This window comes from Hippichthys cyanospilos, chromosome 17 (genome assembly GCF_059441005.1).
Source record: "Hippichthys cyanospilos isolate Australia breed blue-spotted pipefish chromosome 17, RoL_Hcya_1.0, whole genome shotgun sequence".
NCBI classification, from domain to species: domain Eukaryota; kingdom Metazoa; phylum Chordata; class Actinopteri; order Syngnathiformes; family Syngnathidae; genus Hippichthys; species Hippichthys cyanospilos.
The window spans coordinates 3,724,134-3,748,388 of record NC_142385.1 but is presented as its reverse complement, the minus strand read 5'-3'; the positions used below and the strand labels follow the sequence as shown (position 1 = coordinate 3,748,388).

General features: G+C 38.6%; 1 protein-coding gene across 3 annotated transcripts in view; it reads right to left on the bottom strand.

Annotated features, from left to right (window-relative positions):
• Window positions 1–143: 143 nt before the first annotated feature.
• mpripb (myosin phosphatase Rho interacting protein b) overlaps window positions 144–24,255 on the bottom strand; it is a 54,543-nt gene continuing 30,431 nt past the window's right edge. The window contains exons 15-24 of one of the 3 annotated variants that reach the window (XM_088439493.1): window positions 20,703–20,840; window positions 14,573–17,149; window positions 9,342–9,489; window positions 9,146–9,263; window positions 6,391–6,550; window positions 6,165–6,275; window positions 4,398–4,484; window positions 4,128–4,293; window positions 2,747–2,832; window positions 144–1,058 (exon numbers count right to left, since the gene is read on the bottom strand). In XM_088439493.1, the coding sequence (XP_088295619.1) occupies window positions 987–1,058; window positions 2,747–2,832; window positions 4,128–4,293; window positions 4,398–4,484; window positions 6,165–6,275; window positions 6,391–6,550; window positions 9,146–9,263; window positions 9,342–9,489; window positions 14,573–17,149; window positions 20,703–20,840 (3,663 nt within the window). In that variant the 3' untranslated portion in view covers window positions 144–986. The remainder of the gene's footprint in view (window positions 1,059–2,746; window positions 2,833–4,127; window positions 4,294–4,397; window positions 4,485–6,164; window positions 6,276–6,390; window positions 6,551–9,145; window positions 9,264–9,341; window positions 9,490–14,572; window positions 17,150–20,702; window positions 20,841–24,255) is intronic. The other 2 variants (XM_088439494.1, XM_088439495.1) reach the window with 2 other exon arrangements.

Here is a 24,255-nt window from a genome sequence, read left to right as displayed (position 1 = left end):
ACGAATGACTACAGTCTGCAAAAGTTAAAGCACCGCCAACCCAAATAGAGTGGCTACGGATAAACATAACATTTGAACTCTCAGCAGCTGAAGGAAAAGGTTAAAAAGTAAATCCAGAAAAAAAAGGCCAACAGCACAACACAATGGGTGCAAAAATATTTAATGCTAATAAACCTGTAATCAGTTGGTGAATATGTGTACAGTATTTGGTTTATATTTACAAAATTAGAGTACAGAGGAAGGGGAATGTGAAAGAACTCCCAACCATTTAAATAAATAGACTGTCACTGAACAAAAGCACAATCACCACCAACTTCTAAGAAGGTGGAATGATGAATTCAGCAAGAGAGAGAAAAACCTCTATAAAATTTAATATATATAAATTATAGTCAGAGAACCTCATCCATGTGCATTCAGCTGCAGTCTTTGCAAGGGCATCAATCCAAGGATGGCAGATAATAAGATGTCACCTTGAAGTCAGGCGATGGAGCAACATGGTCAATTATCGTTTGATAATGCAAATGTGTACTTTTCTTCCCACTTTCATCAGAGCTGGAACACCGACAGACCAACAGAGCATTTCACATGCAGACTTGAACGCCAGAGCCATTCCTACATTCATGCATGTATTAGTCGCCAAAAATACCGGTCCGTTTGGACATCACATTCTTGGCTTGCAACAGTCTAGGAGTTAAAACAGTAGCTTACACAGTCATAGTTTTAGTGTACGTGTGGCAGAAGATCAATTAAAAAACAATATTTACAGTAGGACAATGACAGGGAAAAAAAAAAATCCAAAAATTGTCACAGTTAACTCAAGTGCATGGAATGCTAAACATGAAATCTGAACTTCATACCATGTGTCCTTTAATAATAAATGTTGGTTTTGTGACCAGTGTGTGTAGTGTTACCAAATAGGCAATTACAGAGCTAAAATAGTGGACCTTTAAGCATGCAGCAAGGTGTCAGGAGGTGACATGTCACATTTAGAACTCCTTAGTGTCCTTATTTTCGAACAGGTGGAGTCTCTGCTCAGGTGTCAGTCCTTCCTTTAGACTCTGTCGGGATTCAAAGAACAGATGTTAATAGTGCATACAATAACTTTTAAGACATGTGTATGGTGCAATGTGTACAGCAAACCTGTTTGCCACGATAATGCAAAGGTTTTACCCCTCTTAAGTACAGTTGAGCCTATATATTGGTAAGTTAGAGCTTGTAGAAGCTTTAATTGCACAAAAATCTTTGGAGAAAACTATGCATTTCAAATGACTTAAATGGGATTATATTGATAGCAACTGTGCACTAGTTTGATCACTGTCCTTTTTACAAATGGAAAATCAACTTGTTTGAAGCTTTTTAAGCAAGTTTAATATAATCCTCCCAAGTTGTAGCTGTCAGCAAAAAACAATTGATCACTGTCCTTTTTACAAATGGAAAATCAACTTGTTTGAAGCTTTTTAAGCAAGTTTAATATAATCCTCCCAAGTTGTAGCTCAGTCAGCAAAAAACAAGGTGGTTGTTCTGTTGCTTTGCTATCAATGTAGTGAACGAACCCAAACAATAAACTATTTGAGTTAGTTTAGGGTCTACAGTTGACATATCATTCTCAAGATGCACATCTGCGATTGCAGTAGTTCTCCAATGAGAGAACAGGTTATTACCCCTGATGTATATGAAGTTCACTTTGGGAAACATGATATTTTAGCAGGGTTTCTGGAGGTATCAGCAAATTTAATGCTTTGAAATGTGACAGGAACAGTGCATTTTAATAAAAATATTCGAATAATGATTAATTATTCAAATATTTTTATTAAAATGCACTGTTCCCGTGCACTGCTCAACTGGTCTATAAAGCAAATTGTGATTTTAGTGGCTTCTGTGCAAATGCTTTATTTTTGGCTTTATTTTGTTGGTTTGCGCAAATATTTTTTTTATAATAAATAATGCAAATTGTCATTACTGATGCAATTTTCGCAAAGATAGTCAAAAACAAAAACAGATGAAGTTACACAATCCATTTTCTGGAGGTACTGGATAAAATGTGCCTAAAGATACCACAACAAATGTAGTTCCTGTTGATAAAATCAGACACAGACGGCACAGCATGCTGTTTCAAGCCCAACTCAAAAATGCTTTGGAGGGGGTAAATGGCTGAAAAAATATTTCATATTATTGACAAAAGTTTGAGAACCATTGTGCCATTACGCACACGTTTATCATCATCATCCTCATCATCAGCAGACGCACATTCAATCTTCCACAACAGTGTCCTTCAAAACCATGCATCTGTATCGTGAGTATGTGAAATGGAATGTGCATTGGTGACTCAAATATATCTCGTGCTTTGAAGGTGGACAACGACAGGGTTTACTCAAAACGCACGCCGTACCTAAAGGAGGCCTACACGTCCTCAGCAACACTAACTGTCCCAAAGGCATGTCACGACTCACAGACTGAGGACAGAGGGAGGAAAACAGACCAGTAAGTGTTCGTTAGACTCCTTTGAAGTAACCCGGGCTCCACATTTTCCTAGTCACATGAGTACATGACCAGGTCGTAAGCCTCTTTGGCCAGTAGATGGCAGTAGGAATTCAGAAAACCACTGCTGCTGAACCCACCCACTGTCAGTTCTTTTTGAGCAATTTACTGCAGTCACAATGGGTGGGTGAGGCCCTTTCGTAAGAAATCCTGAACCAACACAATTGTGGTATGAGGACCTGGCGTCATCATTAACGGGGAAACCCACCTTTGACCTCATTGTGCGTTCTGAACGTTTGGCCGCAGCAGCTGCCATCTTAAGAATGTCAGGGTTGCTTTTGGACTTCATGATATCTGGGAGGGAATGACAAACAATGTTAATTTAAAGAAAAAAGCCTACCACTATATATAAAGAATTTGGGGGTAGTCATTGCCTTAATACAATTACCGATTTGGCCAAAACTGTATATTTAAGTTAGGTAATGTGTTGCAATTAAAAAAAAAAATACAGATTTGTTTTACCATTGCTCACCCCACCTCTCTACACTACTGAGCCAATTAGAACATACAGTAATTACATCATCTACCAAAGTTTGCCTGTTAATAAAACAAGCAAAGTCTGGCAGATGACTGCTACTAAAATACCCAAATCAAATAAAATCGTAATAATCTAAGAAGTTTGTGTCAAAAGAATATTTACCCTTTAGTGTGGCCTGTGAGAAAATAGTTTGTGAATATTATACCTCAAAAGCATTAGGCTACAAAAAAGAAAATGCAAATGCTTCGACACCTCAACTTTTTTTCTTCACAATTGTTTTTTTGCAATCAATACAACAGGAACACCTTAAATCACTTAACCTATATCCTGTATGTATTCTGGGAAAGGATCGAAAAAAATTATGATCCTCTTTTTTTTCTCTCCAAAGTTAATGATCATTTTCATTCCATTTTATAAAGCATAAAATGGACTTGCCACTCTGCCACAGAGTTTATTTGTAACTGGCATAATATAATATTTCATCATTAAATGACCTGCATTACACATTAGACGTTGCATTAAAGGTGTACATTTCCACAAAACTCTCAAAATATGTCAATCTGCTTCGGAGGGAGGTTTTCTGCTTGCATGGAAACACAACAAAGGAGTGCCACTGCTCTGTAACATAACTTGTTTTAAATACATTGAGGTCAAAGCAGAAGCAGACTCTTTACAGAAAGCGGTCCCAGACAATATTGACAATATTTTGTGAAGATGCGATTAATTACATTCGTTGGTGTCCGAATTACAATGTATTTTCAACTTTTATTACTTGCTATGTGCATTTGTATAAAGAATTTTTGAAATGACGTTAGATCTTCAGCTTATTTGGAGATGTGTTGAATAAAAACACATTAACAACGGAGCGCATAGATCCCCCCCCCCCACCTCCTTTTTCCCCCCATACACTTTGACAACAGTTTTAACCTTTTGGCTGCTTGGAAATTACAAGAGAGACCTTAAGGGGGGTATTTTTGGAGATTTCAAAATTGATATTCTAGTTCACACCATCTGTATTTGTCATTCATGCTGAACTTTATCTGCCAAAACGTGAACACTTTTGCCAGATTGGGTCACAAATACTCAAAATAGCCTTTTTGTTTCGGTCTACCATATCCTCCTGCCCGGTCCACTTCCTCCAGCGATGGTTCACCAAGTGCCTCATGAGCCAACTGCAGCTGGTCTCTGAGGCGGCCCAGATCCCGCTCGGCTTTGGCCTTGACGATGCTTAGTTCTGTGTAGATGTCTTTGTACTTGTCTGTCGCATATTTTTTGTCCTGAAAAGACAACGTCGGGCGGTTCCAAGCAACAAGTTATTCTGAAAAAGACCTTTCAGAGACAAGTTATTTGAAAAGAAAGTGTAACTAAAGACATTTATTACTCTTTGTGCAGCTAGGACTTCATCTTTCAAGGAGTTAATTTCTTGTTTTAAGTATTGAACCTCAGATTCCTTCACCCTCAGCATTACCTGGAAAAAAAAGATAAGAACAAAGATGAATACTTTATCCAAAAATCAAACTAACAATCTAATATTGCATGCACATAATGTATGGAGAGTATATTTTTTGGGGAGAATATTATGAAATAATATAATGATAGAATAAAATAAAAGTATTAATTCAGACTTGCATTCATGCATCATTGTACAGTACACATGGGAACCACAGCATCAACGTGTATCATTTAAGTGAACACTTTCATTTTGGCTAAGTAAATATTTTTCATGTAAAAAACATATTGGAGATTTCTGAGCCATTTTTGAAGAATTTTTTGAAGGGTTGAAAAAACACCCCTCGTGTCACTAGAATGCGTACAAAAAGGTGTTAACCTGTACACGAATTTTCACCATTGTGGGCCTGCCCGGATCCTACTTCCCGCAAATGAGTCAAAGGGCAATTGTCATTTGATAACCCACTAAAAAGATGGGTGTCAAAACTTTTATAAAAAAATATGAATTAAATCATAAATTAAAAAATTATGACCATAGCTTATCGCTAACTCAAAATGTGCATGACCGTGATCTTGGAACAAAAATATAAATGCTTATACATAACAGAACATCGTGCAATATGTGTACCCCTACATGGGAAGCACTGCAGTTGATCACACCTATATTATTATTATTAATATTTTAAACAATTTAGCTATGCTTCAAGAAAAGGAATCAGTTAGTTGTAATATTCTGTTTGAATTTAAAGGGTAAAACGTGTGAGTGTACAAACAAGAAAACCGATGGTTAATGCCATATTATTAAACAAAAACCCTAGCCTCAGGTGCCTGAAATAAGTGAGAATAAAAAAGCTCCACAAAATTAGAACGCTACTCCTGAAATTAAGTAAATGTTTCAGAAAATGGTTTCAGAAAACATCTCTGCAATAACGAGGGGAAAAAAAACAGCCTTACTGTATGTTTTTTTTTTTTTTTTTTTTGAAGGGCCTTGGACACCGTCCTATGGCGGGAAATTGCTCAGAAACATTTTTCTCAGTAATTTACACACCTCTTCATTTTAATAATAAAAATAAATAAAAAAATAAAAACTTTTTTTAAAAAAAGTTGTATTCACCTTTATTTATCCAGAAAAAGCAAATGTCATTTGCAATAACACAAAAATCACTTGAAAAATAACATATAATTAATTTAAAAAATGAAAATTTAATTGCAAATACAGTTTAATCATGGAAACCTAACTTTTTGGAGGTGCTTAACGTGGAACGTGTCACAATGTTAATTTTTCACTCTAAACACTCTTGATCCATTACTATAAATTGGACTCTTTGAATACCCCCGAGGAGATAATAAGGGACTTCAGTTTTTGCGCGTCTATGTAACATGTTTCTCAACTTTTTTTGTTTCTAAATCACCCCCCAACCCCCCGAGAAAGTTGTTTCCCAATGCGAAGTACTGTGTATGTCTTCGGTTGTGTTTCTTGACATTTGCGCTCCTTGAAAGGTGAGATTTCATCATTTATATGCATATAATTAACTGTGGAAATTTTAAAATGCCAAGATATAGGTCCCTTAAAGAGTAATAGTTGTAATACGGTATAAAACTATTTAATTGTGACTAAAATAAAGGAGTGAGACTCCCTCCGCTGGAAAAAAAACAACTTCTACTGTCAGATTGGTTGAAAGGCAAAATAGAACCATACTTCCAACTCGTAGAGCTCTTTTCCTTGTATTGTGTTCGTCTCTCCTATGCCATCCTCAGAAGTCATTGAACGCATCTTGGTGATCTCTGCTGCCAGACGATTATTAAGTTCCTGAAAGAACGACACAAAACATGCTTAGACCAGTTGAGTGAAAGCAGACGCTGTGTCTCATCAAGGATATCTGTGAATGAATACCATGTACGCTATTAGTGTGAGTGATCAGCACCTGGTTGTGAGCGTTGAGCTCTTGATTCTCTCTTTGACACTGCCTGAGGGCTTGCCTCTCGGCCTCCAGCGCCTGGGCCAGGTGGGCGTTTTCTAGGCACTTCTGAGAATACTGCTCTGACAACACCTCAATTTCTCGTTGGAACGAACACAGTTCCTCTCTGAAGCACAATACAACACCACAGTGAGATGACAGTCATGTGCGACACAGCCAAAGTTAAGACAAAAGTCAAATGTTTTTGTGGTTGTTTGTATAACAGCCATGGCTCTTGCTTCAGAATAACCTAATGACTTGCAATTTAACAAGACGAAAACGCAGATACACCGCAAACATTACAAAAATGAAAATCGTTTAGATTTAGACAAGGTATTCAACCTACAAGTATCTAAAATAACGTGCACTGGCGCACCCACCTTTTTATTTTTTTCCACTTGGGGCATCAGCACAAAACCCAAATATTCAATAGCAAATGGGATCTTTGGACAGTACCTGTGCAACCTCTTAGTATGTTTGTTATTGATCAATAGCAAAAGGGATCTTTGGACAGTACCTGAGCAACCTCTTATTATGTTTATTATTGAGCACTCAAAATTGTCCTTAGGTGTGAATGGTTGTTCATCTCGTGTGCTCTGTGATTGTACACTGTATAACTGCCGAAGACAGCATAAAACCTCACCCATCCCATCCTTAATTTACTGTTTAAATTTAATTGATTGAATATACAGGGTTCCCTCGTTTAGGATTGCCCCTTGCTCTCCCTCGTAAATAAAGTATGAAATGTGTTAAGTAAAACCCTCCCTACTATTCATTAAAAAAAAAAAAAGCTTACAGTTGATCCTTAAAAGAGTAGGGGTTGAAGTTCAAAGAACTTAAAAATAGCCTACCCTTCATTTTCCAAACAAAGAACTAAGCCACGTTAGATATGCATCAGCAATGACTTAGAATGCAAACACAGGTTTTTTTTCTTTTTTTTTTACATCAATCATGTTGTTGTGTTTACATCTTCTTCATACAACATGCCATATAAGGAAGAAACAGGCTACTACTAGGCTACTACATTAGTGTGAAATATCAACTAAAAAGTGAAACTCAATGACCAAATGTTAAATCAATGCATATACATGCAAGAAGTGATTTTTATAATGCTTTTTATCGTGTAACAGATTTTTATCAGCTTTTATTTCTTTATCAAGACAGATCCAAAGATTTACACCACATCACAGTTACACACATACATTCTCTTTTGTGTAGTTCAGGAGTAGTCCCCCCCCCCCCCCCCCCAAGTTATACATTCCTTCTCTTGTGCAGAACCTTTTGGGGATATTTGTAAGTACTGTAATGAATTCTTGTCTATCTTGAACAAGAACTGATTTGATTTAAATCGTATGAGGTCCTTGAACTTTAGTGTTTACAACTTAATAATGCTTTCTTATCAAATCTTGGATTTGTACATCAAAGACACAATCTTAGCAATTTTGGTTTTGACCTTTGTGATGTGCGGTCTCCAAAAGAATTCATCATCCAGAAATGTGTGTACATGGACTCAATTTCATTATCCATCATAAAGTGTTTGTACATTCATATTTCCTTTACAGAAGAACACAATCTTGGATTTTAGAGTATTTAGTGATCATTTATTTCTTGCTCTTTCTTCCTCCAATCCCATATTTTTGTCTTTTCTGTAAATATATATTTCTTGAAATCAATACAAATTCCAATGGAGTGTTTTTCTTATCTGCATTGTTTGTAACTTCTTCTGTTAGTTCTAATTAATATTAGGGCCTGTGACCTATTTTTTAAATCTATATTGACTATCATTTAGTATGTTATGTTCATCAATGAAAGTGTCCATTCTTACTGTGATTTTTTTTCACCGACTCTCAACTCTAGCCACAGCACCGAGCGCGACCACTACCCCTCTCCCCGCTCATTCCCACATTGCATTGGAACTGTTATTGAAGGGCCAGCCCCATATCAGTGTTGTCACTCTTTTCAATCTGCCCACACCCCATCCCCACATGTAATTTTCCACGAATCTCAAGCGCACAGAGCCTGAAGTCATGTCATTCTTGCAAAAACACTTATATAGTGCCAGATGTAGAAGAGCTGTGGTTTAGTTTTGAGCAAAAGTGCCTTCATTTGAACAAGATTGTGTATTGGGGCTGTTAGATTACTTCAGACTCCATGTTGGGACTGAGTGTGGGAGTGTTGCAGGCCACGAAAAGTGAAGTGCAAAGTGGCGAGGGAACACTTTATTCTGGCTCCACTATGACTCATTTCAACATCGCCAGATACTTCCGTAAACCTGTAAGTGTGCCCGCTGTCTGTGACGTCATGATGTTCTCTGCGTATGCAGAACAGTTTTGATCATCAGTAGCAACTAGGGATTCAGTGTCTCGCTCATGGACAATTCCATATGGTGACGATGGTCAGGGGATGGACCCCACAGCCGGGAGATGACCACTCTACCACTAAACCATGCCGTCCTCAAGTTTTGGGCTATTTAGCTTTCAAAGACAGGTCACATTTATTTGGAAATGTGAACAACCTCTTAAAAAAAAAAAAAAAAAAAAATCGGAATTGAGCATTAAGCATTCCAACCAGTATGTTGTATGTTAGTCAATTCATGCAAAATGTGATTAAATATAGAAAATAAAATTGTCGGGAGCCCCCCCCCCCCCCCTTTTTTTCCCCCCAAAAAAGTCTAGTCAAGAGTTTGGTGACATCTTGTTTTTTGAAGTAGCATGGAACATACTCATGCTGTCTGTGAATCTCCTCCATGTCGGCATTCTCTGTGTTGCTGTTGGCCTTACGCGCCTTGTCCAACTCTTTCTCCAGCTCGTTCCGGTGAGCATTTTTCATTGCTTCAATTGCTAAGATCAACAAAAAAGTCTCTTTCAAAAACAGTGATCTGATTTCCTTCCATTGTGCATATTTTTTACATGACTTACCAGAAATAGTGGCTGCAGTTTCCTCTGCTAACAGTCTTTCTTTTTCCTCCTGCAGGTGTTCTAGCTCTCTCTGGTGTTTTCTCTGGAGCTCATCAATCACCTTCTGATGAGACTCTTCCATTGCAGCAAAGCCCCTCTCACAAGTTGCCTATGATAGGACAATCCAGGAACAGTAAGTGTATGGCTCAGTTCTAAAATGACCAACAGGCTCTCTAGACTAGATGAGCTGAGAAGGAAAAACCTCTCAACACACAAGGACCTAGACGAATGGCCCATTTATTAGCTGGCAAAGAATTTGCAAGCTACTGCGTGTTAGCCATGAGCAAGTTGAGTCTGTGTGAACACAAAAGGGTAAAGAGGAATGACAGGATACACATGAAGGTTTGATGAAGAAATGCATAGACATGAAAGAGGGTTTAATAAGGTTGTATTCTGTCATTTGTGTAGCTACAAATATTTATACATCTAATTCTGCCTATGAGTCAGAATTTTTTTATTGCTATAGGGCCCTCTATTACTCACAGACCCCTCTTGATCAGTGACAAATTTGGATGGCGTTTTCTTGCCCAGACTCAGAAAACAGGAGCCCCCCCCCTCTGGGGTCATGCCTGGGGGTTGGGGCTCATTGGCGAGCACCTGGTGGCCAGACGTGCCCCCTGGGGCCAGCCAGAAAATGTAATGTGGGTCCCCCTTACCATGCATGCACTACCTGCGGGAGGGGCCGTGTGAGTTGTACGACGGCCAGGAGTGCAGACGTTAGCAGTTTGATCCCTGGCGGCAGAAGATAGCTGTGTTGACATTTAACGTCACTTCTTTAACAGGGAAGAAGTCTAAGGTGGTGTGCGAGGCAGAAAAGTTATGAGACAAAGACTCTCTCTTCTAAACACACCTTGGGTTCTGATACCAGTCCTTGTGAGGATTTGGAATCTTTCGCCCCGGACTGTTCCATAGCAAACACTACGTTGAAACATGAGGGTGTCCATATGATCACATGGCACTGACACCCTCGGCCACAGTTCGATGATCAAGTTTGTCGTCATATCATTGGATATGCAGCCACATGTACTGAACACTAGGGTGAATAGAAGGGCGCAGCTGGTGGTGTGTTGGCTTCGATGGTGGGGAGGATGTCTGTCCAATCTGGCAGACCTGAACCAAAGCGACCTGAAGCCGAAGCATTGAGGGTGGTTTTAGCATTCGATCTCTGATTTTTGCAGCTGATGTGGTGCTGTCAGCTGTCAAGCTGTGATCTCAAACTCACTGGAGCAGGTCAAAGAGTGTAAAGTGGTTGGAATGAAGACCAGCATCTCCAAATCTGAGACTATGGTACTCAGCCGTAAAAGGGTGTGATGCCCTCTCCAGGTCATGGAGGACATCCTGGCCCAAGTGGAGGAGTTCATGTATCAAGACCCATCTTGTTCACAAGAGAGGGCAGGATGAAGTGGGAGATCGACAGGTGGAGCAAGCAATGCAGGTTTCTGCTGTTGTGTTAACTCTGTGCCGATCTGTCACGGCAAAGAAAGAACTAAGCCCAAAGGCGAAGCGCTCTATATACCAGCCGCTCTATTTTCCAGACCGCATCTAGGGTCATGAGCTGTTGGCTGAAATGAGTTTCACCCAAAGGGTGTCTGGGCTCTCCCTTAGAGATAGGGTCAGAAGCTTAGTCATCTGGGATGTCTTCAGATTTGAGTCTCTGCTCCTCCAGAATGAGAGGAGCCAACCTCGGTGGCTCAGGCAATCTGGTTAGAATGCCTCCTAGACGCCTCCCTGGTGAAGTGTTCCAGGCATGTCCCACTTGAAGGAAGCCCCGGGGGACAACCAAGGACACACATGAGTGACTATGTCTACCAGCTGGCCTGGGAACGCCTAGGGCCCACCCCCCGAAGGAGCTGGACGAAGGACCTGGGAGAGAAAAGTCTGGGCATCCCTGCTAAAGCTGCCGTCCCCGCAGCTCGACTTTGGATAGTCTGTAGATAACAGATGGATATATGGCCCAAATTTCACTCACACACTAACAACCTTTGGACAGCAGTCGCAGTGCAAGTTTCTACAAGCCCAACCAAACATTTGGAGTGCTTCCGTTCCTCTATACACTGACACTAATCTGTGAGCTCAGTCAGTGGCTGCACATCGGCCCGTGTCCATTCTTCATTCTCCAAGCCAGTTACAGCTGCAGAGGGGAAATGGTGGCCTAGTTTGTTTTTATAGGAATATAATCTCCTGGGAGCTCAGCTCCAGAAACCTACTGTGAGAAGCTGAAAATCATTCCCGAAAGCAAACGTAAACTTCCTGCTCTGACATCAGACCAACCACAGGCCTTATTTAGAAGCATGTCAGACTGTATTGTGTGAGTAGATACATTCTCGGTCATGGAGTGGGAATTAACTCACTATTGAGACATTTCAGAGCATTTGTTAACCAAGTTATATACAGACTAGCTTCAACACCGACTCAAACATTCAAATTTACGAATTCCCAATTATAACTGTAAAAATACTGTTGCAAAAAACGTTAGTATAGAGTAGGCAATAGCAAACCTTCAGTACTATTAACAAATAATACATAGTTAAATATATCACAATCAAAACAGTGAAATCTGAAACAGAACAAATAATGCAACACAGCATATAATAACCAACTTTATACAGCAGTATATGTAGCATTATGTAGAAGCTATTTGGTTTCAGAGAAGGTTGTTACCGTTTTAGGGACACAAGTGAGTTAAAAAAAAAAACAAACAAACACGTGTTGTTCTGTTAAAGCTGTTAATTTAGGGAATAACTATGAAATAGAACTGAAAAGATGTGAATCACTTACTGTATTCAAAAAGCAATTTAAAAATATAGACACAAAAATACAAAGTTCAGGTATACTCATGATAAGACTCATGAATTTAATTATATATGGGCATATATTTGAAATGTCTTTATGAGTCACACTCACAATGTTAACTTGTACATGTGTTCAGAGAAAGAAGTGCGTTTTGCTTTGTGATACATTATTTTATATGAATAAAATAAAAAAATACTGTATAGAAAACAAGGAGTAGGGATAGGTTTTTGTATTTTTACTCCGTTAGGCAAGCCAATTTTTTTTTGAAACACCGTTAATGTGTTTATATGTTCAATGATCATCTATCAGTTATCTTTACTAGTTAAACATACTCTTTCCCCTTACAAAAAGTAAACATTTCAACTACAATCAAAAATGAGAAACATTGTCAAATTTATATTCGAGAAAACACACATATAACCCACATCAGAAATGTCTAAAGACAAGTATTTCATTAGCTGCCTAAGTGTATGGTGCTACTAATAAATCAGCAGGAATACTATATTTAACTGTGGTTTATAAATGCAAATTTTGTGATGAATGTTTAAAGTAGTCAAGTTTTATTTGTCAAATTTATTTACAGAGTTTTATTTAGATATTTATATTTTACAGAATTTTGGATGCTCCTTGCATACTGTAGACCACAGTGATTGAATTGAAATTTGTAATTATAGTAACACTCCTTGTTTTGGTCACCACAGATGCAGTTTGCATGTTTTAGCGTGTTTTTGTCAGGTGGCCTGACTCTTTAACATGGTTATAGTTTATTATATAATGTAATTCTCCAAATATAAGACACATTTTTTTCTACAAATGAAGGCCAAAATTATGGGTGGGTCCTATAAATGGTAACTTAAAGATTACACATTATTTATTTTAATTGACACCATTTTAGAAAGATTGCTCTGTCAGTCACATTAAGTTTTGAAACACATATATGCATTTATATATCAGCCGTACTCTTTCTTACAATAATTGCCGTAACGGTACCAGCTAAAGGGTGGACAGGTGGCTGTTAGCAGCCAGTTCCTGTTGCAGCTAACATCATCACATGTTATCTGAGGTTGTTATGACATTGTTTTCAATAAAAGAACAGAGCAGATTTGTTCACACACAGGAATGTTACAAAAATGGAGAGGGTCGTGTAAAGACTGAGTTCTCCAGCTGGTTCAATTAAGAGTGGCAAGTTAATGCAGCCAAGTGCTCCAGTTAGGGAACACGGAAATGTACGCCATATGACTTTTATTAATTGTGGTCTTTTGGTGTATACTATACACAATCATAAACCTGGTGGAACGCGGAAAGTGCACAACCGTGTATTAATGGTAATAATAGGAAAAACAATTGGTTTGAGCACATACAATGTTACACTGGGGAGGAGTTCACTGACTGCTCATAATGTGAGAAATCTGCAACACACCTAACCCGCAACAAAGATATAATTTACGATTATGACCACAAAAAAAATGAAGAATTTAAGAAGATGAGCTATGTTCTGTTTTGCTATAGTTTTTCAACTGTTGCCAAACTGCTGGTGCGTCTTATACATGGTAACATTCAGAATTCAAGCCTAAAATTAAGGTGTGTCTTATATTTGGGGAATTATGGTAGTCTAGTGAAACAATGTTGTTGATTTAGTTTAAGATATTAAAAACACCAACAGTTAATTGGAATTATTGGGAAACATATGAGACCATTAACAGCCTGAACAGGGGTAATGCCATTACCTTTAAAGCATACAAATAGCCGAGAAAGCATTAAAAAGCAAAACAAAAAGATTAAAAGACACACATATTTGAATGCCAGATATTTGTGAAATAAAACTTATGATGAATAATTTCAAAATATCTTCCACCATTAATACCTGCTAAACCCACACAAATCATTTGAAACAACTGAATTAACTTAGAAAGAAATTAGAATAACTGAAATAAGGTGGTTGCACAAGTGTGTGTACCAGGAAATGTTTTCTGAGTTTCTAAGTTTAGTGCAATGTATTTCAGTCCCCCCCCCCCACTGGAAATTAGTGGATATGCTGCAGGTCATGGTCAAACATGTAAATACATGGTTCATCTCATTTTCTACTGGCATTCAAATAGGCATGCTTTGATTTAAAGTAGGTAAACTAATCTATTATTATAATGCAAAACCTTGTATCATTTTAAGATAATCACTTTTTGACTTAACAAAATGATGCCAATGACAGAATAAACTTAATGGATGTTACTGTTCATGCAACACAGAAGGAAACTGGTTAATAAAAAACAAGGAGCAAGTGTAGGCTGCATGGGGCTGGAAAGGAGCGAGTAGGGGTTGGCAAAGGAAGTGGATCTGGGAATGCCACAAAAGAACACAAGGCATTACAGATGGCGAACGGTACGGGCAACGAACGCTTCCACCTTTAAGTTTTCCAGGTCTTTCTCATATTTCAGTCGTAGAGTGGTTATCTCGCCTTGTTCTTCACGACGTTTCATCTCTTCAGTCATGGCTGAAACTTGTGTCAGCAACTCCTGGATGCATTCTTTCAGATGGGATGTCCGAATAGGAATGCCATGTAACTGATCTTTCTCAGCTTTAGATACATTTTTGGGGTTTGAAAAGGCAATCATACTCCTTAGGTCCTCCATTTCTTCGTCAAACCTCTCAATGAGGATTTTCCGTTCCGACTCATGCTTCTTCTTAAGGTCCTCCATGCAGCTTGTCAATGAATCAATCTCTCTGGCATTCTCCTCTGAGCGGAGGCAGAGTGTTTTGCTGGCCTCAGCAATTTCTTTCCTCAATCTGTCAGCTTCCTGTTGATAGCAGTTTTTAACCTCCCACAACTCCTTCTCATGCCTGGCTATCATTTCATCAGATGCTATGTCACAGGTTATATCAGCTGAGTTAATGGGTGCTCCTTCTATATGGATTGAAGTGTCTACATTTGACAACGTTTTTATTGATGAGTCAGATAACTGAGTATGAAGCTCAGCCAGTTGGGTCTGCAGATCTTCAGCAACCTTTCTTAATTCCTGGTAGTTTGGACACTCAACACCATGAACTTGAACTTTGGTCTGCTTTTTCATAAGCTCTTTTTCATGCTGTACTTGCAGCCTAATAATCACATATGACATACATGCATCTTTAAGTGCATCAAGGAGATACTCAGATGACTGCTTCTGTTTTAGACCAAACAAGCTACCTAGAACTGAAGACGTAAAGTCATCATCTTTGGCCAACTTAACCCTCAATGCAATCTTTGCCAAACAAATTGCCTTTGCCTTTAATGTTTCAGTTAACTCTTTAAGAATAAGGCTGTTTGTTTCATTATCAAGCCAGTTATACATCAGTGAGAAATCTGACTCTGCCATTCTGTCTTGCTCAGCTTCTGAATCAGCATAAATCTGACTTACCAAGAGCTTCAAGCACTTGTGAGCAATCTCTTGTGCTGGATTACACCCAGTGTCAAGATGATTTGCTTCTCGTTTTATTTCAGCGGAATTCAAAATTTGGCTCAGGAATTCTGCCTCAAAAACCAAGGTCATGTCTTTTTTACTTACACAAAAAAGACCCTGGTTGAGGCATAAAGTGCTTTTTAAATTACTCAGCATTTTTTCTACATTGACTTCTATTTTGGATAACACGTCTGCAATCTGATTAGCTGCCTCTGATCTCTTCTCAACCTCATCCACTACTTGCTTTAAAAAATCTTTATTAACATGCTTTGCCCCTTCCTGAACACTGTCACTAACATCTAAAGTCTTTTCACCTCCACTTATCCTCATTTCTAACTTCTCTTGTAGTGCCAGTATTTGATTTTCTGCTTCTCTAAGCTTGTCTTTATTGATCTCTTCTGATTTCTGTAGCAGTGTGATTAATTCACGGTTCCTGGATTCAAGTTCAATACAGTGTTGTTTTGTAGTAAGGAGAACTGCCTCAGTGTCAAATAACTTTGCTTGTGAGACTTCAAGTAGGTATTTCAGATGCTCTTGCTCCAGGTGTAGTGCCTCATCCCCATAATCTGCCTGGAATCCTAGACCTTTCATTGTAGCCTCCCTTAACTGCAGTTTCTTCTCAGTGTCCTTTAGGGTCTTGCCAAGATCCTCCATTGTAACCAGAGCTTCATGGAGCCTCAGTGATTTCTCTTTCAGCTCTCTCTCAAAATACTCCCTTTCAATGGCATTAGCCTGGCTTTTAGCCAGGTCACCCTTCAGTTTTTTCATCTCTTCCATAACAAGATGATGGCTGATGAGCTCAGCTTTCAATCTGTCTATTTCTCTGTCTGCCTCAGTCAGTTGGTTCACTATCTCCTGGCATTTTTGTTTCAATGCACTATTTTCATTTGTTAAAATCTCTATCCTCTGAGCAAGCATTCCAACAGTCTGCGCTTTAGTCTCTGAATAGCTATCAATTTTCGAGAGGGGGCCAGAGGGGCTTTTAAGACTTTGCTTCTGAACCTTCCCCACAAACTCTTCCATGTTCAAAAGACGGGACTCGTATTCCTGGATGGTTTCTCCTGCTTGGGCCAAACTTTTTTTAATCATCTCATTTTCAATCTCCTGTTGACATTTCCAAGTCTCCAATACCTTCTGAAATGGCTGTTTCTCTGATGTTTCTTGATTACATGTGTGGCATTTTAACAATTGTGTCAGCTCCTTCACAGTCAGGTATTTGCCAGCTGTTAAGTCATTAAGTTCTTCAACTGCTCCTGTAGTATCCAGGAGTAAAACACTAACTGTTTGTTGGACAGGTTCAGACAAAGTGCATTCCAGAATGGGCATTTTGTGGGGTTCAGAAAAATAAGGTTCCTTAAGAGGGTGGTGAGAAACTGAAAGGCCAAGCTGTGCCTGCATATTGCGCTTTTTCAACTCTTGCAGCTTCAGGAGTTCTTTGGTCTCCTGGTACTTCTTTGTTAAACTTTGTGCTTGAGGACTAACCAGTTCTGGCCTCTTCATCTGAGGCGTCACATCAGCCTCCAGACCCAAATGGTGTTCCAGCTTGGAAAAGGGGACCAAACAGTTGGTTAACACACAGCAGGGAGTTACAAAGATTTGATAATTCATCGTTTTTTTTTTTTTTATTATGTTCTCTAATTCCCATTAAAATGAGTCATTTATATTAGAATTTCATCATAATATTAAAATGTGTATAATTAAAAATTCAAGGCACATACAATTGTTGGTTGTAAGTCTGCTAATTAAAATCAAACAGGAAAGATTTGATGGCAGATGTTAGTCACAATAGCATGCTTATGAAATAAATAAAGGTTGCTTTATTTGGTAAGTAATGCGACATTAGTTTTCTTTAGTTTGATGGTTTACTAAAAGATGAAAGGCATACAAAGACTTCAACACGATTAACCAGTGCTTTACATTATGGTGTGTCTCATACTTTTCGCTAAAACTCCTGACAATTTTAACTCCAGAGCACCACAGTTACATAAGACTAGATATTCAACCATGACCAACGTCAATTGAATGAACCGGCCTTGGTCTGGCAAAACTCATTTAACATGCACACGCACCCCAACCTCCAAACACACACACACACGGACACACAAGAAAGGGAATCATAAAGGTAGGGTCTTTGCGTAACCATGCTGAAAATATTTGCAAAAGAATTTATGTAGTTAATAGACAATGACACACATAATCAGAAACAGCCAAGATATTATTCATTCACATTAAGTTAATGGTATAGACTGGGAGAGTGTAACTCCATCGGAATTCATGTCTTCAAGCAGTGGTCCCCTACCACCAGTCTGTGGCCCGGTACCGGTCTGTGGATCAACTGGTACCGGGCCGTGTGGACTGCACCCGAAATAATTGAACTGATTTAGTCTAACAGTTCATTCATTTGTGCTTTTTTTGGCTTGATTTTTGTTTTTTGGCGCTGCATCTGGCCACATCTGATATTATATTTGGAGTGAGAAGGATCGTGTGGTTCTGAGAGCAATCAGTCGGTGACGCAGACATTGTTTTGTCTCTGTGAAATCTGTCCCATGACTGTCACTAAGTTGTATTTTTTTTGTAAGAATGTTGATCTATGATAATATGGCCAAAATAAGTTTGGTTGCTGATCCAACAACTTGTGACTGTGGATAACATGCTAGCTAATATTAGTTCTTATCATGTTATATAGTGCTGCTCTGTATGTGTTTAGCTCGTTCACATTTTTGTTTGTGCCAGGTATTTCCCTTGAAATTAATAGCTTTAGAAATTCTGTTTCATGATTGACTTAATATAATGTAATTTGCTTTCATTTTTGTAAAATTTTCCCTCCCGGTCCGCAGTAAAAATCTCAAGTAGTGACCAGTCCATGGTGATAAAAAGGTTGGAGACCACTGTCTTAAAAGACAGGTCCTGAGTTCTTCAATTTTGAAGAGGAAAAAGCTCATTCAAACCATACTAATGGCAAAGTTAACTCAATAGTTTTTTCGTGAAAAAAAAAAAAAAAAAATCCAACATTTAATTCAAATACATTTATTCAGTGGAGAAAAACAAAGGATTGACTCAATCACTGGTATTGACCATTAGAGGCCTGAACTGATTCATTTAACAGTTGATAGTGAAGCTGCTTTTAACAGCACCTTTTAATTGGGGCGGAGAAAGGGGGTTTAAAAGAAAAGGGGGGAAAAAAGATGTCAAAAATAAAAATTGAAAAAAAAAAAAACAGCCAAGAGTCATCTCTTGATGTTTTTTTTTTAGCGCTCCGAATTGACAGTTGAACATGATTTCAGAACAATACTGTGTGAATGTGATTTCAAAACACCTCAGCTGTTTAAATAATAAGCTGCTCACTCTGGAAACAAAAGATTATCAAGTAGAAGACGGTCATCACGACTGCTTTCTTGGAGGAACTTCAAAATAAAAGCGTACCAAGGCCAATCATGTCATACATTTCTTGTTGTAGCACAGTTTATTCTGAAGCATTGGCTGGCTTTCTCACAACGCTTGTCTATAATACACTATACACTATAATACAGTGTCTTGACAAGCGGCACATTTTCCCATATGTCTACACTTCTGCGCCAACAAGCTTAAAAAAACGTATCTCTTTCCATAGTTACTAACAGTAAATGTATCTGTCCTGCACTCTGAATTGATAGTTGAACAGGTTTTCAGAACAATACCATGTGAATGTGATTTCAGAACAACAACTTGCTGTTTACATTATACGTTGCTCATTCGTGCCATACATCTCTATTTATGGCACAGTTTATTCTGAAGCATTGGCTGGCTTTCTCACAACGTTTGTCTGTTTTACTTTAAAATAAACAGTGGCTTGACAAGCAACGCATTCTCCCATATGTCTACACTGATCTCTTCCTATAGTTACTAATAGTAAATGTGTCTGTCCTGCTTGGGTCATTTTCTTCCTTCCTGCCTAAAAGAAGAAGCGATGAGTACTGCAACCTCAGTATCTTGAGCGACTCAGACTCTTATCTCTCCCTGCAGTTAGACAAATCTACAGATATGAGTGACACCGCATAGATGTGTATTTTCATTCAGATTAGGGTTAACTAAATTTCACTGGAAAAGAGGGACTATTTATTATATTGGTGCTCAGCTGTATTTTTGACCCATCATAGGTTATTGGGATATCAATGACTGCACAAAAATAACTGCAACTGCAATGTGCAGCGATAGTGGCCTCTCTTTGTGTATCAAATGTGAGTCCTCCTCGGGTGGCTAAATGTCAAATTTTACTTTTACGGAGCGTTTTATGTGAAATGGCTCGAGGTAGGTAGGTAGGTCTAGCAAGCTGGAGCTCAATGTCTGTTTAACCAAGTTATTATTACTATTATAACATGTATTTTTACTATTATTTTAACAGTTATTTTACTCTGCCTTTTTCTGTGTTGACAGAGATCCCAAACAATTTAAATGAAGTGTTGTTCTAACTATGCTCTACATAACTGTACACTGTTTTATTGTTATATTTGTGCTTTTTTTGTATTTTAGTAATTGTGCAGCACTATGGTCAGCTCTTTGAGGTTGTTTTTAAAATGTGCTTTATAAATAAACTTGACTTGAGGTCTGCATTATTCAAAAATTGTCCCTTTTACTGCAAGAAATATTTCTTAATTCCTTGAAAGGAATCGGTTTTAAATATCGGCTACTGTCACAATATATCTCACATACACATACACACGCACTCACACGCGCACTCACGCACACTCACGCGCACGTGTGCATTCACACACACACAATACGTTTTCGACATCATCACTTTGACACACTTGAAAGATGATTTCGCTGCACATTTATCACATGAGTTCAATTATTTGGTAGTATAGGCCTACAGTATGAAACAGAGAAGAGACTTTACAAGTAGAAGCCAATGTAATAATTAGATCTCAATGTTTTTACATGCAATGAACTCATGCAAAGGCACGCATTGGTACCCCTTTGTTTAATGTTTTTCTTACCATATTAACACATGCAAAGGATGTTACATTATGGAGAGCAAACAATTGTATACAATCTTAAGATCTATGATAAATATGTAACAAAAACAAATACAATTTCACGATCAAAATAAACTCACCGGAGAAATGTAACCTGCTCGTATGTCCTGTTCTCTCTCAAGAGCCATTCGTAGTTGCAATTCAAGCTCCTGCTTGTGCTTGTTGGAATCAAGCAGCTGCTGGTGACAGCCTTCCAATTGTGCTTTAAGTTCTTCTATCTGGAGAAGCAGGAGGGAAAACATTTGAAGTATACTCAGAAAATTCCCTCAACATACCAGTAATAGACGTCAGCCACTTGGGTGAGATGGTTCACTACAAGAAACTGTCCAGCATGAGAAGTCAGTGAAAGAAAAACTTAGTTTCATACACAATATTATGCAGAATAAACTATGAATAGTGGGCTTTTATTAAGATCTAGTTCATTCAAGTTTACCATTAAGAACACTCTTGTATTTAAAAAAAAATAAAAAATCTATTATTACTGCATACGTAGGTGACATTTACTGATACTGAACCAGTATTGAACCAGTTGGTGTTCAGATGAGAGTGAGGAAATTCTTGGGGAAAATAAAATAAAATTGACCTATCAAGCACTGAACCAGTTGGTGTTCAGATGAGAGTGAGGAAATTCTTGATTTGCTTGTATGATTAAAATAATGTTGCTTGTTCTGGAGTTTTGTCATATAATTGTTGTAAAGGATGTACTGTATAGTCAACTTTGATATTTTTATACAAGGTTTTGATTTTGCAGCTATGCACAAATTCTCAAAATGTAAACATTATTTTGAAAGGCATGTAAAACTCTGCCAAAAATATCATGTGAGTTACTTGCAGTGGTGACCCCTGACTAACAGGTATTATTAAGGTGAAAGTCAAACAACATTAGAACATTATTGTTACTTGTAACAACACATTGGTATTCATATTTGGGTTTCTGCTGTACAGAGAAGTACCAAATACCTAATTAATTTGCACCCTCGCTTCACATTTAGTCCATTCATAGTGCAACTCATCACAATGTAGCTGCGAAGCGGTACAAGCCAGGTATTTTTTGTGCCTGTCCGAAGCACAGATAAATACAGATGTTTATGGCAGGAAGGGCATCCAATGTAAAACTTCTGCCAAATCAAATAGGCAATTCAAAATTGACTTCCAAACGGATCAATCGAGGCGTAGGTTAACAATGGCCGCCTTTGGTGCTGTTCATCTACAAAGTGCTAGTGGAAATTTAGCTACTGTTTGTGGGAGGAGGAAGGTGTTTCCGCAATAAAATGTTCACTAAGAGCCTAGAGCTAAAAGTAGGGACCTTGAGAGTGGGAACTATGACAGGAAAAGGCAGAGAGTTGGTTGACATGATGCAGAGAAGGAAGGAGAATTTACTGTGTGTACAGGAAACCAGGTGGAAAGGCAGCAAGGCTAGAAGCAGGGTCCCAAGTTATTTTATTATGGTGTAGATGGGAAGAGAAATTGAGTAGGAAATATCTTGAAAGAGGAGTTAGGTGGGAATGTTCTAGAGGTTAAAAGAGTATCCGATAGAGTGATGAGTCTAAAGCTAGAAACAGAAGGTGTATTGTTCAATGTTGTTAGTGGGTATGCCCCACAGGTAGGATGTGAATCGGAAGAGAACGAACATTTCTGGTTGGACCTTGATGAAGTGATACAAAGCATCACTAGATATGAGAGAATCATTATTGGTGGTCAATGGACATGTTGGCGCAGGAAACAGGTGATGAAAAGGTTGATGGGCAGATTTGGTATTCAGAAGAACATACAAGGTCAAATGGTGGAGAACTTTGCAAAAAGGATGGATATGGCTGATGATGTTCTTCCAGGAAAGTCATGAACCTTGGGTGATCTTTTGAAGTGGAGGTAGGAGTACACAGATTGACTACATCTTGTCTAAATTATACAATCTCTTAATGAGATAAGTGAGTAAAAAGTAGTGGTAGGTGGTGAAAAGATAGCCAGACAGCATAGGATGGTTGTGTGTAGGATGACCCTGATGGTGAAGAAGATGAAGAAAGCAAAGACAAAAAAAAGAGGACAAAATGACCTGAGGGAAGGAATTGAGGGGCTCTGAATGGCCAAGAGGTGAGTCCAATTGACTGGACAACTATAGCTAATGTGATTGGAGAGACAGGTAGATAGTCCTTGGTGTGTTATCTGGAAGGAAAACAGGTAAGACATGTTGATGGAATGAGGAGGTACAGAAATGTATACAGGGAAAAGAGGGTTAGTTAAGAAGTAGTGGAAAACTTCAGTAGGACCAAAGCAAGAAGGCAACATGGAAGATGCAACGTGAGGTGAAACTAGAGGTGGCAAAGGCCAAACGAAGGGCTTACAATGACTTGTATGCTAGGTTGGACAGTAAGGACGCCGATACTGACCTATACAAGTTGGCAAAGTGGAGAAAGAAAGAAAGTGCAGGCAGTCAGGGTGATCAAATATAGATGGAAAGGTCCTGACTGATGTCAGTAGATGGATGGGAAGATGGTAAAAGTACTTTGAAGAGTGAATAAATGAGCAAAAGGAGAGAACGAGGAGCAGAGGAGGTGACTATGGTGGAACAAGAAGTAGCAAATATTAATAAGGATGAAGGAGGAGGGCATTGAAGAGGATGAAGAGTGGCAAGGACTTGGCCCTGATGATAAATCTGTAGAGGTAGGAAAGTGCTTTGGAGAAGTAGCAGTGGAGTTTCTGACTGGGTTGTTTTACAGAACCATAGATAGTGAGGAGATTCCCGAGGAATGAAGGAGAAGAGTGCCGGTACCCATTTTGAATAAACAAGGAAGATGTGCAGAGTTGTGGTAACTACAGAGGAATAATAGTGATGAGCCATACAATGAAGTAATGGGAAAGAGTTGTTTAATCTAGAAGTAAGCATTTGTGAGCAGCAGTATGGCTTTATGCCAAAAAGGGCACTACAGAGAAGGTCAGAGGGAGCTGCAATGTCTCTCTGTAATTCTGGAGAAGACTTATGACAGGGTGCCCAGGGATGAACTGTGGTATTATTGTATGAGGAAGTCTGGTGTAGCAGAAAAGTATGTGAGAACAGTACAGTACGAGGACAGTAAGACTAAATTGTCCTTAGGTGCGATTGGACGCGTGAATGGTTGTTCGTCTCTGTGTGCCCTGCAATTGGCTGGAAACCAGTTCAAGGTGAATACTGCCCAAAGTCAGCTGGGATAGGCACCAGCACGCCTGCGGCCCTTGTGAGGATAAGTGGCTCTAAAAAATAGATGGATGGATATTATATATACTTTTGTTTATAGTTTGATGTTGGTTACCTTTTCTATTTTCACTGTGTAGGTAACCAATTCCAACACATGCGCAGAATGTTGTATGCAGTAGTGACTGTTTAAAGGCGCTATATAAATAAAATTAAGTTGAAGCAAATTTGATTATCAGTGGCGCATAAAAGAAGACATGATTGATGTGCTAATGGAACTTCCCTAAAAAGAAGAGCTTATTGGTGTGCTAGTAGGGAAATTTTGGGGCCCTAATACTGATGTTATTAAACCGTATAGACATTGAACATGTAGTTTTTCATGTTCATCATCAAGTTTCTTAATGTGCTCTGAAATTTCACTTTAAAAATAGCATAAAATCTGCTATGTTTAAAAATATGCAATT